General features: G+C 41.7%; 2 protein-coding genes across 4 annotated transcripts in view; one reads left to right on the top strand and one right to left on the bottom strand.

Moving 5' to 3' along the window:
* Positions 1–17,337, top strand: part of LOC135263605 (platelet-derived growth factor receptor beta-like) — a 40,550-nt gene extending 23,213 nt beyond the window's left edge. For 2 of the 3 annotated variants that reach the window (XM_064351848.1, XM_064351850.1), the window contains exons 16-23: positions 1,319–1,485; positions 2,501–2,619; positions 3,741–3,863; positions 4,254–4,365; positions 5,857–5,956; positions 6,693–6,798; positions 6,906–7,150; positions 13,794–17,337. In XM_064351848.1, the coding sequence (XP_064207918.1) occupies positions 1,319–1,485; positions 2,501–2,619; positions 3,741–3,863; positions 4,254–4,365; positions 5,857–5,956; positions 6,693–6,798; positions 6,906–7,150; positions 13,794–13,971 (1,150 nt within the window). In that variant the 3' untranslated portion in view covers positions 13,972–17,337. The remainder of the gene's footprint in view (positions 1–1,318; positions 1,486–2,500; positions 2,620–3,740; positions 3,864–4,253; positions 4,366–5,856; positions 5,957–6,692; positions 6,799–6,905; positions 7,151–13,793) is intronic. The other variant, XM_064351849.1, reaches the window with a different exon arrangement.
* Positions 13,052–17,534, bottom strand: part of cd74b (CD74 molecule, major histocompatibility complex, class II invariant chain b) — a 102,956-nt gene continuing 98,473 nt past the window's right edge. Inside the window, exon 5 of the mRNA XM_064351853.1 lies at positions 13,052–13,224. Within this exon, the coding sequence (XP_064207923.1) occupies positions 13,067–13,224 (158 nt within the window). The 3' untranslated portion in view covers positions 13,052–13,066. The remainder of the gene's footprint in view (positions 13,225–17,534) is intronic.

Raw genomic sequence — 17,534 nt, forward strand, 5'->3', positions numbered from 1 at the left:
ATTTGCAGATATTGAAATTACAAAATGTAAATCTGAGAAGCCATTCTAGAACATTCCACACATTATCACTTTGTTAAGAAACAATTGACACCAACCTGGCCTTGTACGAGTATAAGTCTGCTTATGCTATGCCATAACCCTTTACTGACCGTTGGAACCCTTTTGTTTGTGTCCATTTTTTATGGATTTGTTCCTCAGTCTCTCCTCAGTCAGTCAGTCAGTCTCAGTCAGTACGTTTACATGCACAGTTGAAATTGATCTATATTAATAGCTTGATTTGGCCAAAAATGAGATTTAATTGGATTATTGTTGTTGTCCCAATATACATGACTCGGAAAGAATCGATTTATTGACCGAGGTGTGTCTGACGAAGGCTTCTTATAAATCCTGCTCCTCCAAATGTGTCACAACTTTTTCGAATAGTTTGCCATTCCACGTTTTTCTTCCATCCACGTATTTTAGGATATTTAACTCCTTTAGCTGCGATAGCATGAAGTTGATCTCCTCATCCGTCCAGAAATGTGTTTTTTTCTCCATGGAATTAGGGAGGGCAAAACGGAGCTTTAGAATGTTACCAGTAGTGTATGCGCGTGAGCTCGACAATGCATTTCTCACAGAAAAGGTTGTTTGTCGCCTTTTTTTAGTTCATTACAGTGGTGATAGAAGTGACAATAATTAAGTGGTACTGTGTTGTTAGCCTTTATTGATTGCCTTACAAGGTTAATGTGAAGTAGCTAGCACAATCGGACAGCACTAACCAATAAACATGTACTTTGAATGGTACTTGCTCAATCGAACGGTACATGTGAAAAACATTTGATTATAGTCAGCAGCACCGACATTTTCTGTCACACCCTCAATAACTGGCAAAAGTCCCAGTAGAAGATTGAATTAAATCTTTTAAAGTTATATATTTTCTGAAACGTTCTCGATTCCGCTTGGCCACAGTGAGTGTATATTTGCTATGTAAATTACGGAACATGTGCAGAAAACCTTGGCAAATTTTTGGCCTATTGAATCATATATATGCCATAGTAAATCGACCCCTCAACCACATTATCTAGGTATGTTAGTCCGAATCTGAAAGAATCGACTTCGTACGATTTCTTTCGGACTACAATGTTTACATGATTTTTAAAAGTCCAGTTTTAGCCGGACTAAAACAATAAATCGACTTTTTCAAACATCATGTAAACCCACCGAGTGTCACTGAGCACCAATGTGTGACAGTGGATATGAGTACACGAGGCTTCATCACAAAGTATATTTTTCGATGAAATAAAATGGCCGAAATGAAATGAGTGTATTTTCCCCTTAGTGACGCGTCTCTTGGCAACGAGTGCGATGGGGGATACATGGACATGAGACAGGAAGACAGCATGGAGTACGTGGCCATGCAGGAGCTGACCCCTAACGTCAGATACGTCGACCTGGAGCCCGCCGTCTACGAAACTCCTTACCAGCAGGACAACCCCCACGGCCAAGGTGGATAAACTTCAGGAATAAATGTGGCTCTTTTGTGGATGCACATATTTTATAGACTAGTATAGGCTGACCTGTGACCATTTTGAAACTATCCTGAGTTTTTTTTAAAATGCAGGTTTATATGTGAATTTGCATAGATTACTTTTTGCTACACTCATTGTTATTATCCATCCTGCTTCTTGACCAATGGACACTGGGATAGACTCCAGCTCCCTTGCAACACTGCTCAGGATAAGCAGGGATAGGTAATGGATGGAAAAAGAACAATAACCAGTTATTTGGAGAATTTCTGCTTATTTCACCATTCAGCTTGTGCTGAAGCGTGTCAGATTTTGAAATTCTTTTGGATAGGGGAAAAAAAGGGAAGCTAAATCTGCTCTCTGAATCATGGCACACAAATGTTGGGGCTTCAGGGGGGACGTGACATACTTTTAAGGCAGAATCTCTGGGTCACTGGACTCTGCTGATGACAGCACACATTTGCTTGGTGCAACAGAGGTCTGAATGCTTGTGAAATTTTAGTAAATTGTGACCTCCACAAGGCACAGTGCTGCTTCAGTACACACGCACAGAAAAGGGCCATTGAGAGTGGACTATGACAAGATGGCTGCCCTGAACCAGTTTATGACTGTTCTACATGATCTTTCAATATTAGGAAGGGTCACCAAGCAAAAGCAGACCAGTTACTTCTGTGCACTTAGTATTAAGTCACTGTCATTCTGTTTAATGGGATTACATTCATACATTTGATCATGAAAATGGAAGGTAAAAGTTAATTTAATTAATAATTTAGTGAATTTAAAGTTAAAATAACTTCATGTAAAGAGTAGGAATGCAATCATTCCAAATAAAACACTACTAGGAAAACTGCTGATGAGCCTTACCAAATATGGAAAGGTGAAAATCATGTTTTTCCAACAGCGAACAGTGTAAAGGTGTGTTCTCTAGCGTCCCCACATTCTCGCTCATGTGACCACTTCCTGTTTCGACCACTTCCTGTTTCCCAATCCTGCAGACCCAGGGAAAGAAAATGTGGCCTTGGTCATCAGCGACTCTCCCATCCTCAGCTACGCGGACCTGGTGGGCTTCAGTTACCAAGTGGCCAAAGGAATGGATTTCCTGGCATCTAAAAACGTATGTCACAGAACTGCCATGCAGACAGCCTGCAAACATCAATGATACATGTCAGTGTTAAGATACTTTTAAGAATTTATGTGGAAACACATTAATGCATAAAGAAAATTGTTAATGAGGGGCCCAAGCAATGTTTTCTTCATGCATTAATTTGTTTCCACTTTAATGCTTAAAAGTATCATAACACAGACATACTTGCAGGCTGTATTTGCAAGCCTTAGCTACACATGGCAAGCACAAAGAAAAAAAAAAAAAAATTGTTGGTACATTGTGACAGAACCGCCACAAAGACCTACCTGTCAGGCTGGGTGCGGGAATGGACCCAAACGCAGAGTAAAAAACCGAAAGTCCAAAAATGGGGAAAACAAGACTTTAATAAACTAAAACACGGAACAAAGAGCTTCGCAGGGCGAAAATTACAAACAACAAAAACCTCAAAAATTCACAAGAAAACAAAAATACAAAATCCAAAAACGAGGGAAAACAGGGCAGGTAGGGCACAGGCAGGCAAACAACAGGTAAACGGGAAACAGGCAGGAACAGGAACAAACAGGTCACCGGAACAAACAGGCAGGTAGCAAACCAAAAGATTCCAGCGCCTGCGTCTGGGGAGAGGGAGGCTTAAATAGAAAGATGCAGACGAGACACAGGAGGGCACGATGAACAATCAAGCCACAGAGAGGGAGGGGAACACGAGACAAAACGCAACTAATAATTAGATAATTAGAACCAATAAGACAATTAACAGAACAAAAAACAGAGGTGCCGCCCTCTGGCGGCCCAACAGAGAACAACAAGGGGGAAGACAACAGAACCCTGACACTACCTAAAAATATCAATGATGCATGTCTGTGTTAAGATACTTTAAACCATGCAATCTAGCTTCTTACATAAGATAAAAATCTGCCTTGGCAGAGAGACCAAGTCCCTGAAGTTTCTAGGGCTCAAGAAAAAAACAGAGATAAGGAAAACAATACAGATTATTTCCACATCATTACTTCTGTCTCTTTGCTGTTTTCACTGGCAGCATCGTAAAAGACTTCTGAGAGGGCTTTCAGCTGTTAGTAGAGCGTTCTTGCTTCTTCTGGCCTTTATTCTGCTGTCTGTGGGTGACCACGCAGTGCATCCATCGCGATTTGGCCGCGAGGAACGTGCTCATCTGTGAAGGGAAGCTGGTGAAGATCTGTGACTTTGGGCTGGCCCGGGACATCATGAACGACTCCAACTACATCTCCAAGGGCAGCGTGAGTGCAATATATGACAATCAAATTAGATGGGAATGACCACATGGAGAGCACCAAGCTGTGACTGTGGAAAGGTCTTTTTGCGATGTCATAAGGTATACAGCAATCCTTCAGAATATGATAATTTGAGTATCATAAATATGTGAGTATTAAAATGTATGCAGTATCTGAAATTGAGATGCGCAACAGTCAAAGCTTATAAAAGAGAGATGGTGCTCTCAGTATGGGGCAGTGTATGTAACAAAAATATGCCCAAGGTCTTCAGAGAGACTACCCAAAGTAGTCACTGGAGCACTCACACAAAATAAAGCGTGTTAATTTAAATAAGACTGACATTTCGACTTAGCATCTTGATTCTTCAATTTCTTTGCATTTGATCTCCAACTCCAGACATTCCTGCCTTTGAAGTGGATGGCGCCGGAGAGCATCTTCCACAACCTGTACACGACCTTGAGCGACGTCTGGTCTTACGGCATCCTCCTGTGGGAGATATTCACTCTGGGCATGTATCCGAGCAACAGGGGAACACAGCACTTGAACACCAGGGCTGAGGAACTGAGGAATTATGTAGCATCTCATAATGAAAGCTGTTAAACTGTTATGATATTGCTGTGCAACACGTTCTCATCCCAACTCGTCAAATATTGCAGCTTGGGCAAGGGCTCTTCTCATCACTATTTAACGCGTTGGATAGACTTGGGCGTCTTCGGTTGACGAGTTAGGTAGCCCATTGAATTGAATTACCACTTTGGCGGATTTTGACGCTATGGACAGAGAGTAGCCTGAACCTCAGCGCAAATTTGGAGATTGTATTTGTAGATAATCAATAGTATTGTGACCTATTCGAATTTAATTACTTAAAATCACATACACATATACCGAAATATAACAGAAGTGATGTCATTTTTATACAATAGGCTACACGGAAAATTATGAAACATCAACATAAACCTAGGCTAATGCATGCTGGGTGATGCAGTTTATTTCAGTAGCCTAGTATTCAATGGGCTACCGAGCTCATCAACCGAAGACGCCAAGTCTATCCAACGCGTCGAATAGTGACAAGAACAGTCCTTGCCCAAGCTGCAATATTTGACGAGTTGGGATGAGAACGTGTTCTGCTGTGACATTGCTTACTCCAATGAGAAGAGCAATATATGAATTTCATAGTCATATTTGTGCCAGGTTTGCTCTAAGTTATGTGCAGTTTTGAAATAACAGCCTGCTGTGTGTTCTGTGGTTTCCCAGTTTGTTTGTTTTTTTTTAACTTTTACACATCCACTGAGAAGCTTCCTCCTGACCAATGCAAATGGAACAACCACTTCAGTAAATATATGTCAAATTAGTGGTGGATATTTCAGTTCCTTTTGGGGACTTTTCAATCCTTTGATTCCGTTCGCTATGCGGATTCGTTCACTGATAAATTCATTCAGTACATCAGTGTCTATGATATGTATGCTACATGCAAACTTGCAAGTAATAATAATTACTCTGATTAAATGAAACTAAGCATGAAATTACAGCTGCTGCTACTACTAAAACTAACAATAATAATAATAATAATAATAATAGCTTGAACCCACTTGCTAGTCCTCATAGCTGGTGAGTTAGAAGAAACAAGAATACATTCCTCCATGGAGGCGATGCAGATGACAAATGACCTAAAATATTTGTTAAAAATCAAATGAATCATTCATAATTGATTACTACTTCAAAGATACTTTGCCACCCTTTGCATTGAAGGATCCATAAACACATTTTTTTATTTGGGGGGGTGGGGGTCTTCCAGATCTTTGTGGGAAAAAAAGAAAGAAAGTTGGGTTTGGCTGAACAATACCTTGTTAAACAGCAGAAAATAGTAAATAGGAGAAAGGATACATAGCACCATCGCTTGAACTGGGCCATGAAAAATTCCAGGATAGTATGATGAGCAAATAAGTAGTATAACTGCTGAGTTTCACCCCTACTGGCTGTTTACTTTCTCTGTCTGTAGGAGGAACACCATACCCTGACCTCCCCATGAATGAATTATTCTACAGTGCTCTGAAGAGTGGCTATAGGATGGCAAAGCCCCCCCATGCTGCAGACGAAATGTGAGGCCTGCTCAGCTTGTGCCCCCCTCCCTCTCCCTCTTTTGACCTTACACTAGATTTTCTTCTACATTTACATTGCATCTTAAATGAGAGAACATCGATCCACAATACACAATTTAATGCTGGTTACATTTTATTTTCAGTAGATTTTGTCCTTATTCAATTATATTGTAACTACCAAGTAACTAATATGTAATAACATTTTATGCACACCTTATTTTTAATTAATTAGTGTGAAACAGGATTTTGTAGTCTCTGTAATTACACAGGTAGTTTGAATGACCTTTTCCTGGCTTTTACCTTAGCCTTAAGTCTAACTCTGCTTCTACATGTAACCCTGGCTTCTAACCATAACCCAAAATATACTTTAAAAAAATTAATTAACCCGAACACGTACAAGGATAGTTAATTTTTTTCGCTTTTTTTGACGTTTTAGTGTATGTTTTCTATTGACCCACACTGTTTTTCTGTGTTACTTCAAGAAACTTTAAAGCACCTTGTACAGTGACAGTAGGTTAGACAGTAAGACAGTAAAATATACAATACAACTAATAAATCCTGAAAGTAAACTATGCCTTTAATATAAAAAAGGAATAAAACAACTGTCAATCAGCTATGTACTGTAGCACTTTCACAGTCACATAAGACTGACCTATTAAACATCGTCTTTAGGGCATGTGTAAATGTCAACTTTAGAAAAAGGAGAAACCAAACCATTAACTTCTCTGTCTTCCAGTTATGATATTATGCAAAAATGCTGGGAGGAGAAATATGAGAGAAGGCCAGACTTTTCCTTCCTGGTACATGCCATGGGGAACATGTTGACCGAGTGCTATAGAAAGGTAACTCATTTTCTTTACATGGTCAGGCTGAGCGAAATAAATAAATCAAAGTGAATTTCTGAACCTCGGTTTCACGGGTTTCTCAGCTCTCTTCTGTCTCGTCGCAGAAATATGTTCAGGTGAACGAGAGCTTCTTGAACAGTGACCACCCGGCTGTGGTGCGCGCCAAGCCCCGTCAGCCTGCGGCTGTGATGTCATCAACGTGCGACTCCGGCGAGGACGATGCCGAGGTGGAGCAGGGAGAGACAGAGGCGGCGGGGGTCCCGAGTGCTGATTACATCATTCCCATCCCCGACGTCAAACCTGAGGAGAGCAGTGAGGTGCCGGACATGCTCACAGAAAGCCTCCTGTGGTACGGCCATGATCCTGCATGAATACAGAACAGAACACCACAAAAGTGCCTGCCCCTATGTGCTTGGAATATAGGCCTTACATTACATTACAGGCATTTAGAAGACGTTCTTCTGCAGAGCGACTTACACAACATTTGGCATTTTTTACATTTCCTCCATTTATACTGCTGGATATACACTGAATCAAAGTACCTTGCTCAAGGGTACAATGGCAGTGTCCTACCAGGGAATCAAAGGTGTGACCTTTCAGTTTCAAGACTAGTTCCCTACCCTGGGACTATTGAATTCTGGGGGAATTTAAGGAGCTGATTGATATCCACCCCTCATTATGGGTTGAAAGTTACATTTGAGATCCTCCAAAAATAATTTTTTTTTAAATCCACTGAAAAATTTAAAAAGCAGACAAGGTCTCCTCTAACCTTGTTTCACTTTCACAGTGCTCATGTGCCACCTTCCGTGAGATCTGAGCAAATAAATAATCCGAAAAAAGGAGGTGCGGTGGCTCTCATGTGCGGGGAGCAGGGGGGGAGCAGGAGGTGCGGTGGCTCTCATGTGCGGGGAGCAAGGGGGGCAGGAGGTGCGATGGCCTCGGGGGAGCAGGGGGCAGAGGCGGTGGCTCTCTGTGCGGGAGCGGGGGGGCAGGAGGTGCGGTGGCTCTCATGTGCAGGGAGCAGGGGAGGCAGGAGGTGCGTGGCTTCATGTGCGGGGAGCAGGGGGGCAGGAGGTGCGATGGCTCTCGTGTGCAGGGAGCAGGGGGGCAGGAGGTGCGATGGCTCTCATGTGCAGGGAGCAGGGGGGCAGGAGGTGCGATGGCTCTCGTGTGCAGGGAGCAGGGGGGGCAGGAGGTGCGATGGCTCTCATGTGCAGGGAGCAGGGGGGGCAGGAGGTGCGTGGCTCTCAGTGCGGGGAGCAGGGGGGGCAGGAGGTGCGGTGGCTCTCATGTGCGGGAGCAGGGGGCAGGAGGTGCGGTGGCTCTCATGTGCAGGGAGGCAGGAGGTGCGGTGGCTCTCATGTGCGGGAGGGGGGGGGCAGGAGGTGCGTGGCTCTCATGTGCGGGGAGGGGGGGCAGGAGGTGCGGTGGCTCTCATGTGCAGGGAGCAGGGGGGGGCAGGAGGTGCGATGGCTCTCGTGTGCAGGGAGCAGGGGGGCAGGAGGTGCGGTGGCTCTCATGTGCGGGAGCAGGGGGGCAGGAGGTGCGGTGGCTCTCATGTGCAGGGAGGGCAGGAGGTGCGGTGGCTCTCGTGTGCGGGAGCGGGGGGGCAGGAGGTGCGTGGCTCTCATGTGCAGGGAGCAGGGGGGCAGGAGGTGCGGTGGCTCTCATGTCAGGAGGGCAGGAGTGCGTGCCTATGTCGGGGGGGCAGGAGGTGAGATGGCTCTCATGTGCGGGGAGTGGGGGGGGCAGGAGGTGTGGTGGCTCTCATGTGCGGGGAGCGGGGGGGGCAGGAGGTGCGATGGCTCTCATGTGCAGGGAGCAGGGGGGGCAGGAGGTGCGATGGCTCTCATGTGCAGGGAGCAGGGGGGGCAGGAGGTGTGGTGGCTCTCATATGCAGGGAGCAGGGGGGGCAGGAGGTGCGGTGGCTCTCGTGTGCGGGGAGCGGAGGGGGGGGGCAGAAGGTGTGATGGCTGTGGTGCACGTGTAGCAGTGAGGGCCCGTGTTTAGGGAGGCACAGGAAACAGAGCTCGGCGTGACTGAAACGGCTGCAGCAACAGCACCAGCAGCAGCGTTGCTCAATACCGCACAGCCAGATGGGTGATAAAAATACCCTGGGTCAGACGCTTCCTATGGCACAGATCTCCAGCACACAAACACTCTGGCCTGGCCTGGCGCACGAAAACAAGAGGCTTCCTCCTTTTAGTTTCCACTCACAACTTACAAGTGCTGTTTGTTGTTGTGTAAAAGATTTGTAAAAAATATATATATATTACAATAAATATAATTAAGTACATTTATTACATCAATTTAGGAGATGCTTTTATTTAAACAAAACAAACAAACAAGTAAGCTATTGATTCTTTTGTTTTTCTAGTAATCTTTAGGTAAGATTATCATTTTGATTGTTGCAGTTCTGCCAATGAGAGAAAGTGGTCGATTCATTCATCGGAGTAAGTCATCGCCTGTTGTTCTGAGTAATGGATAGAAATTAAGATTAAATTATTCTGACAGTGTGGTGTGAATATTGATCCCCAGATAAGTATTGTTGCCCTTGGATAAGGTAAGGGATGTTGTTGTGGCATTCCATACATACGAGGTAGTATTGTAGATTTATGGAATTTATGGAATATGTACTGGCAAGTTTGATGGCTTTGTGAATAGAATTATGTGGATCTTGTAAATGGAGTAGCACATCATCTGCATAAAGACTGATTTTACATAGCGTACTTGGAGTTTGGATTCCTTTTGATGTTGCCATTCTGTCAAATTGCAGCAGCTAGCAGTTCAATGAAAACAGGGAAGGAGAGAGTGGCCATCCTTGCCAAGTACCACTGTGTAGTATGAAACTTGTGATGTTAGTTCATTAGTGTTGGCCATAGGTGAGTTGGATAGAATCATTATCCAGTGAATGAATGATTCTCCAAAAAACGTGCAAAGAAGCAAAAAGGATATTCCACTTGACTGTATCAAGTGCTTTTTTGAACAGAGACACTTATGTTGAAAAAGGATGCCATACAAAATATATTGGATCTTCAGTGTTATGGGGTTGTATGCATTGACTGGTCCTGGGGCTCTTGTTAAGGTCAGTGGAATCATGAACTCCTGAAACGACCAGGGCTGCGTTTCCCAGAGTCTCCTTAGCTCTACGTGCGTCGTAAGGTATACCTTAAGGTCTTCCTTTAGGTCTCGAGCTGTTTCCCAGCGCCTCCTTAGATTACATTACATTACATTACATTCATTTAGCAGACGCTTTTATCCAAAGCGACGTACAAAAAGTGCATTTTCATGATCGTAGACAACTGCTGAACACGGGTTCAGTAAGGTACAATTACTTATTTTGTAAAGCTATTTCTAGCCGAGAACAAAGAACACTATCCTGGTCTAACATCTGCAAAGCCAAACTAGGCAGAAGAATAAGCTAGAGTATTAGGACAAATACAATTTACCAAGAAGTGCAGGGATGGGGCAACATGTAACAAGTGACAGGAAAAAGGTTTTTTTTTTTTTTTTTTTTTTTAATATATATATACACAGCGTGGTGGTGGTTATTCTAGGTATAGTCTGAAGAGATGAGTCTTCAGGCCACGGCGGAAGATGGATAGTGAGGGGGAGGTTCGGAGAGGGACGGGGAGTTCGTTCCACCACTGGGGAGCTAGGGTGGAGAAGCTCTGTGATCCCTTTGGGCGGGTGGGAGGGGTTGCAAGACGCCCTGCTGCCGCAGAGCGGAGTGGTCGAGCAGGCACATAGAATTGAGTCATGTCCTGCAAGTAGATGGGGGCTGTCCTGTTGGCGGCAGTGTAGGCAAGGGTCAGGGCTTTGAATCGGATCCTGGCAGCGACCGGTAGCCAGTGAAGTGATCGCAGCAGAGGAGTGACGTGGGAGAATTTGGGGAGGTTGTAGATGAGTCGGGCAGCGGCATTCTGAATCATCTGCAGTGGCTGTATGGCACAAGCTGGCAGGTTTGCAAGGAGAGAGTTGCAGTAATCAAGGCGAGAGGTCACCGTAGCCTGGACGAGCAGCTGGGTGGAGTGCGTCGTCAGGTATGGTCGAATCCTCCTGATGTTGTATAGGAGGAGTATAGCTTAGCTAAGGTATACCTTCTGAAAGGTATACATTTAAAGGGTGGTCTGAGGCACTCGCAAGCTGTCCCTTAGCGATGTGCTCTGCTCATCCTGTCACAGTTTTAGCCTTATTATGCCAACATTTTCCTTTCAAATCGACTGTTGTACTACAGTGCGCATCTAGTAGCTAGCACATCTGCTTGCGAAAATGACATAGATAGTTTAATATTAACTTTACGAAAATTAATTATCCAATCAACGTTTCTGTGCATAGCACGTCATGAGAATGTTGTCGTTTCACCTGTCTATTCCCATCATGATGGTAATAAAGTATAGGGCCTATCCATAATACTAATCCAATTTGTGAAGAAAAAAAAAAGCGTATATTATTTTTACGTAGTGGAGCTTACCGAGGATATGGCTTTTCTGACTGCATACCCTGTAGAAATTAGTTTGTTTGTGTGTGAATCAATGATCACACTCACTTGGAACGAACCGTTGGTTTATTAGGAATATAAAACCTGTGTCAGCAAAGCCGACATTGAGTGAGTTTACTTGCATGACCGAACAAGGCGGAACTAAAGCACGTTGATTGGCCTAGCCATAAACACACATTCAGGTACGGTGGCTCATAAAGAGCAAACATAGACACATGATCTACATCCCTTTCCTTTAGCCCACACCTCCTATATAAAATAAAATAGCACTGGGTAAATATCGTCATTACAGAACATTTCTTTCTTACCATGTTGTTTTACGATTTTCAGTAAACAACCCGATAATTATATTCTTGGTTAAACTTAAGATTATCCAACAGCAAATCAAGGTGGATGAACATATCATTTTAACAGGTAGGCCTATTCATAAGGCATACCCAGTATAGAATTAATCATGATCAATTTCCACAGACGTGCTTTTGCCTTTCATCTATGATCATTTTTGCACTGCAGAGAAAAGTCCGCGGGAATCAGTGGATATGCTGCTACAGTTGCCTATACATTGTGTGACAAACACAAATTAACATTAGACCTTTGTTTCAATAAGAACAAAATAATTCACACACATGTAGCCTATATCCTTTTTCCTGGGCTTCCAAGTCCCAGACTATGGTGTATATGTCCCGATTGATGCATTTTATTTTTTGTAGCCTACATTTATTGATTGAAACTATCACAAGGTCTCGTTTTGACTCTTATTAGCAGATGATCTTTAGTAGGCATAGCTTCCTCTTCTGCAATATTAGATTAGATTTCATTCAATTCTGATGCATCTCTGTTTGACAAATAGCATTTTTCATACATATTTTATATCTAAAATACATTTTAGGGAGTATTGTACCGTTTTTCTTAATTGTACCATAGGTTTTGCCTATGCATTTGGCACTACTTGTCTATGCAGTAGCTGCAGGTAATATACTGAATTTTGTATTATGTCTATAATGACAGTTGTTATTATCAGATGATCTTTAGTAGGCATAGCTTCCTCTTCTGCAATATTAGTTGATGTAAAATGATTATGACAACATTTGTTATATTAAAACATCATTCATAAGCCTTTACAAGTATGACAATCAATTTGCTTGGCATCGATTGATAAACTTTTCAGCACCACAGTGAAGGCCAGCTCGAACTTACGACGTACCTTTGGAAGTATCCCTTAAGGCAACTGTTAAGGTATAGTCTGGGAAACACTCGTAAAAAAAGCGGTTTCCCTTTGAAAGGTATACCTTAGAAACCTTTGTAAAACGTTAAAGTACATCAAAACTGGGAAATGCAGCTCAGGGCATTTTTGGCAGGAATTGCCCACTCCCCACAGAAAGCTCAGCCTAAAAATGGGTCTTCCTGCAAGACAGTGATCTAAAACATGCATCAAAATCAGCCAAAAAAAATGTCATCTTGCCATTTTATTTGAACTGAAGAAGGCACTCTATGAGTGGAGTGCAAAATAAATGGAAAACAGGGGTATCAATAATTTTAACACCTATTTTTTGAAGCATGAAGTGTAAGTAGCACATATGGCAACAAGCAGCTTAAAACTATATGAAAAACACAAATATACATTCTAAAACTTTTTTTATTATTATTATTTTTTGCTCTAAAATAAAGTCCTGGGAAAGAGGGGAATGTAAATCGCAATAAATATTTATACTTTTCGTTTTATACAAATTGTCCCAAGTGTCTTGTGAGCCAAATTTTTTGTATTTATACTCGCCTTGTCGAACACGATGATGAAAATTTCTCTGTACTACTGATTTCAACAAACTGGCTCCCCCAGGCCGCGGCATGAAAAAAAGTTGCTAAATGGTTAAGCGGAACCTTTAGAGAAGCAGTGGTTGAAGCTGAACCCCAGTCGCTGGGCTGGTGGTGAACCACGCTGAGTCCCCTAAATAACGAGAGCATGTGACGGAGAAAAGGGAAGGGTTCTGCAGATTCTGCAATGCACTTAAAAAGAGTCAATAAAAATAACAGGGGCACAAAAAAGCAATGCACTGTTCTCTTGAAGTTAATAATAGATATTACTGCTATTACACATGTATATGATTTAGAAAACGGGAATAACAGCAAGTGGCTGGATGATAAAGTGAGGAGAGTGGAATAGTTGCATTAGTCCATGAATGAACAACTGCTTTCAAACATAATTAAATAAATGAAGTTCAAGTCTAGGGAACTCTGTGGATTAGGTATTGGCAGTGGCATGGAATCATCGCCATAGCCTCCAATCACAGTGCTGCTAGCTGTCAGTGGGTGGGTTTAATTTTTCCCATTGAGTCGCATTATATATGGTGTGCCTGCAATTCCCTTCTCTACCCATAGCTTGTCTTTATTTTATTTTTTTGTTTATCTTGGCTTGGAGGATAGATCAACACCATTAAATGAATTTGATTTTTGTTCATAGCTGAGTGAAGAGCAGGTTTGCCTCTTTCTCCAGCGACAGTGCCCAGGATCCAGAGGAAAGGGGTGATTCAGTGCCTCAGGAGGCCGTAGCCGATGTCCCACAAGAGGCGTTAGCTGCAGCCCCAAAAGACAAAGCCGATCAGAGCTCCACCCAGGAAGTGAAAACGCTGGATAACCCAGGGACATCTGAAGCAGAAGAGAGCTTCCTGTAGGAGCTGTGCAGCACAAGGACATAAAATCCCTCATTTACAGTGCGTACCTCTGTTACAGGAGAAAATGTATATGGCACTTGCAAATTAAAGGTACGAGAGAATTATGGGTACGCCAAAAATTTAAGATGCGCAGTAAAATTAGGTCTTCTGGAGAAATGAAATTGTTCAGTCAATTAACCATTAAATAAATAAATCAATAAATGATTCACAGTGAATAGCCATCAAATATAATACATTATAGTTTACAGAAGTATTGCAATATATTTTTCATTTATTCGTTTCAATTTGTATATAATGAAGTACCGATAAAAAAGAAATATGTGTACTTGGTAAGTAATTAATGGGCTATGTAATTTTAAGTATTTCTGGGAAATTTGCAGTGTTCTGGACAAAATAGGAAGTTGTGCATAGGTTTTATGGCTGATGGAACACATTGCAGCACAATTTATAACTTCTAAACCATATAGCCCATACCTCAATAATCCTGGTAATATAGTCCTGGAATGTGATACTCCTCTGAGGTACAGTAGATTATGCTTTACGGAAGTGGAGCTTGGTTCCGGTCAGAAACATCTTGAAAGGTGAGGTTGAATAATGCATAATTTTATTTAGATTTCATTCAATGCTGATGCATCTCTGTTTGACAAATAGCATTTTTCATACATATTTTATATCCAAAAGACATTTTAGGGAGTATTGTACAGCAGTAGGTTTGGCCTACGAATTTGGCACTACTTGTCTATACAATAGTTGTAGTTAATATACTGAATTTTGTATTATGTCTATAATGACAGTTGTTGATAGTTTGAGCTTCAAATGACGTTATTAACTTTAACTCTAAGCACTTTGTGCAGTCACAGAAATGGCATATTATGTCTGACAGACATGATTTATATTTATTTTGGTCATGTATTTTTAGTGTGTGTCAGTCTGTCCACAGCATTTGAAGGAATAAAGCTCAATTTGGTCAGTGCCATATAACTGCCTGCATTTTTAACTCTCATTGTCCAGAAGAATCAGCCCTAAAAACTGTTGTTGTCATTGTTTTCCCCATCTACTCAGCCAGCTTTCCATGCACCACATGGCTATGGCAAGAAATACGGAGACCTCCAATACCTGGCGATTAATTTTTCTCCTCCTGTATAGAGCCATATGTCCTGCTTTGATTTAAACTAAAGGTACATTCAATAAAAATGTAATAATATTATTCTAAATATTTTCACTATATTTGTGGAAATATCCAAGGCACATGTATCCAAGGCAAAATTACATGTATTTTGTCAAAAAATTAAAATACTTAAAAACATTTTTAATGCCAGGTCTCCTGTGTGGATCTCCTGTAATTACAAGGAGGTCTCCTGCTTTCTATGAAAAACACCTTCAGCATGCTGATTGGTCATGTGAATCTCCTACTGATTTTCTGTTGACCATTGTGTATATATTATTGTTGGTGCTGTTATACTTATCGGCTGTGTTTGTCAAGTGAAGCGTTTTCCAATCTGAGAGCATTATGTTTGGAAACTTAGAGAGGCTGACTGACTCCATGCTTGATTTAGTGAGCTGATCCTGCAGTAGCAACTCTTTACAACCAGAAAGTCAATATGGCAATCGAAGTAGCTGCAGCCAGTATAAACTACATTTAAAGCCATTGCATTGAAATTACACAACATGGCAGTATTATATTTATGCACTGTCAGTGTATTGAAACCTATAAATAATTTAGTGACATGCACACATACATATATTTTTTTTCAAATATATTTTTGAAATGTTTTCTATGTTTCAAGCAATAGTGCACCTTTATAATCAATTATATCAATTATATTAATTATAAAATTAATTACAGGCAGTATTTTCGGTAAAATGAGAGGTTATGAAGGATATGAGTGTAACTGTTAATATAGGTATGGGGTATGCCTCAGAAGCCTGTAATGTATGGTATGTGTGTATGGTATAGCTGCCATCAAAAGCAATCTTTGTCCTAATCTGTTTATCATTATAATTAGATAGTCACCACTTCAAAACATAATTTAGCAAATGTGCGCCTTATTAAAAGTTTACAGGAGAGAAGAGTGATGTAAGGAGAGATTATTGGCTGCGTATTAAGTGTAAAATGTAATGGTACGGTACTAACATTATAAAATAATATTAGATGAATGACTGATAATGCCAACCATCCTTGATACCGTCTGCTGTGGAATTATGCAGATTTCATGTCAATCTGGGGTACAATCATTGTAAATCTACTACCCCCACCCTTTTTTGAAAGTGTTTTTGTTTCCAACAGGATTTCCCCTTAAAATTTACTCATGACTGAATGCAAATGTTAACTTCTTTCTTCACTAACGCTGTTTGGAATCTATGGAAAGTACAGGGATTAATTAGTTCAACTAACTCACTAAACTGTTTTTGAAGATGTAAATTTGCATTTAATTGTCAGTCCAAGTCAAAGGCAAATATTAATCTTGAACAGAATTCTAATTCTTACAGAAGTAGAGCTTTTTCTGATTGAGTAGGGTAACCTTGGGAAAGGCAGTGTACAGTATAAGACATGGATTGGGTGGAAGGGAAAGGTTGCCAGATTTGGTACGTTATCTGCTGGATCTGACTCAACATGAGGTCCTTAGGGGGCGACATAGCTCAGGAGGTAAGACCGATTGTCTGGTAGTCGGTAGGTTGCCGGTTCAAACCCCGCCCTGGGCATGTCGAAGTGTCCTTGAGCAAGACACCTAACCCCTAACTGCTCTGACGAATGAGAGGCATCAATTGTAAAGCGCCTTGGATAAAAGCGCTATATAAATGCAGTCCATTTACCATTTACCATCTTTGTGTAAATATGGAAAGTGTCCTCTGAAGTGGAGATGCAGATCTTCCCTCCCGATCCCTGTAGTGTTTTGCATTGGCGATGGGCAGCCCGTTGTTCATTTCGCACGCGCTCCTGGAGAGCGGCGACGGGAACCAATCAGCGTTCATTCCCGCAGGTGCACCTGGTGTGCAACATCCTGCCAATTAGCTGTACTCGCTGTACTGAAAATTCCTGCTGTCTGTGCTTCACTGACATTTTTTCCAGGGAAAATAAAATGTGGGGATTTGGGGGGAAATGCGATGCTCACTTAAAGCATTTCCAGTTTGAGTTTTGAACAAAGAACCACAGCTGTTCTAATGAATACACCCATTCTCCTCTAGATGCATAAATGTGCATTGTATAATTGCTGTATGTTAATACTGAATTTTGGTACCAAAGCTTTTTGAATGTGTTTACAGGTATACTGTGTATGCATATTGTATGATATCTACGTTATCTATATATATATATATAGATAACTCCGACATTTTTGATAATAAAGATATATTACTTGTACTGTTTTCCTTATTGTTCACGGATGACTCATTTGCTTGCTGTACCCTTAGAAAGACACAGAGGTAGAACTGAGAGCAGAAACCTCACCTGCTTCTGCTTCTGTTTCCACCACTTAGCAGGAGCCCTGACGCCACAGAAGGCCTTTTGCTCAGTGTTTGCATGTTAGCACATTGCAGCATTTTTCGAGTTAGCATATCGCTAA

The sequence above is a fragment of the Anguilla rostrata genome, chromosome 9 (assembly GCF_018555375.3).
Source record: "Anguilla rostrata isolate EN2019 chromosome 9, ASM1855537v3, whole genome shotgun sequence".
Taxonomy (NCBI): domain Eukaryota; kingdom Metazoa; phylum Chordata; class Actinopteri; order Anguilliformes; family Anguillidae; genus Anguilla; species Anguilla rostrata.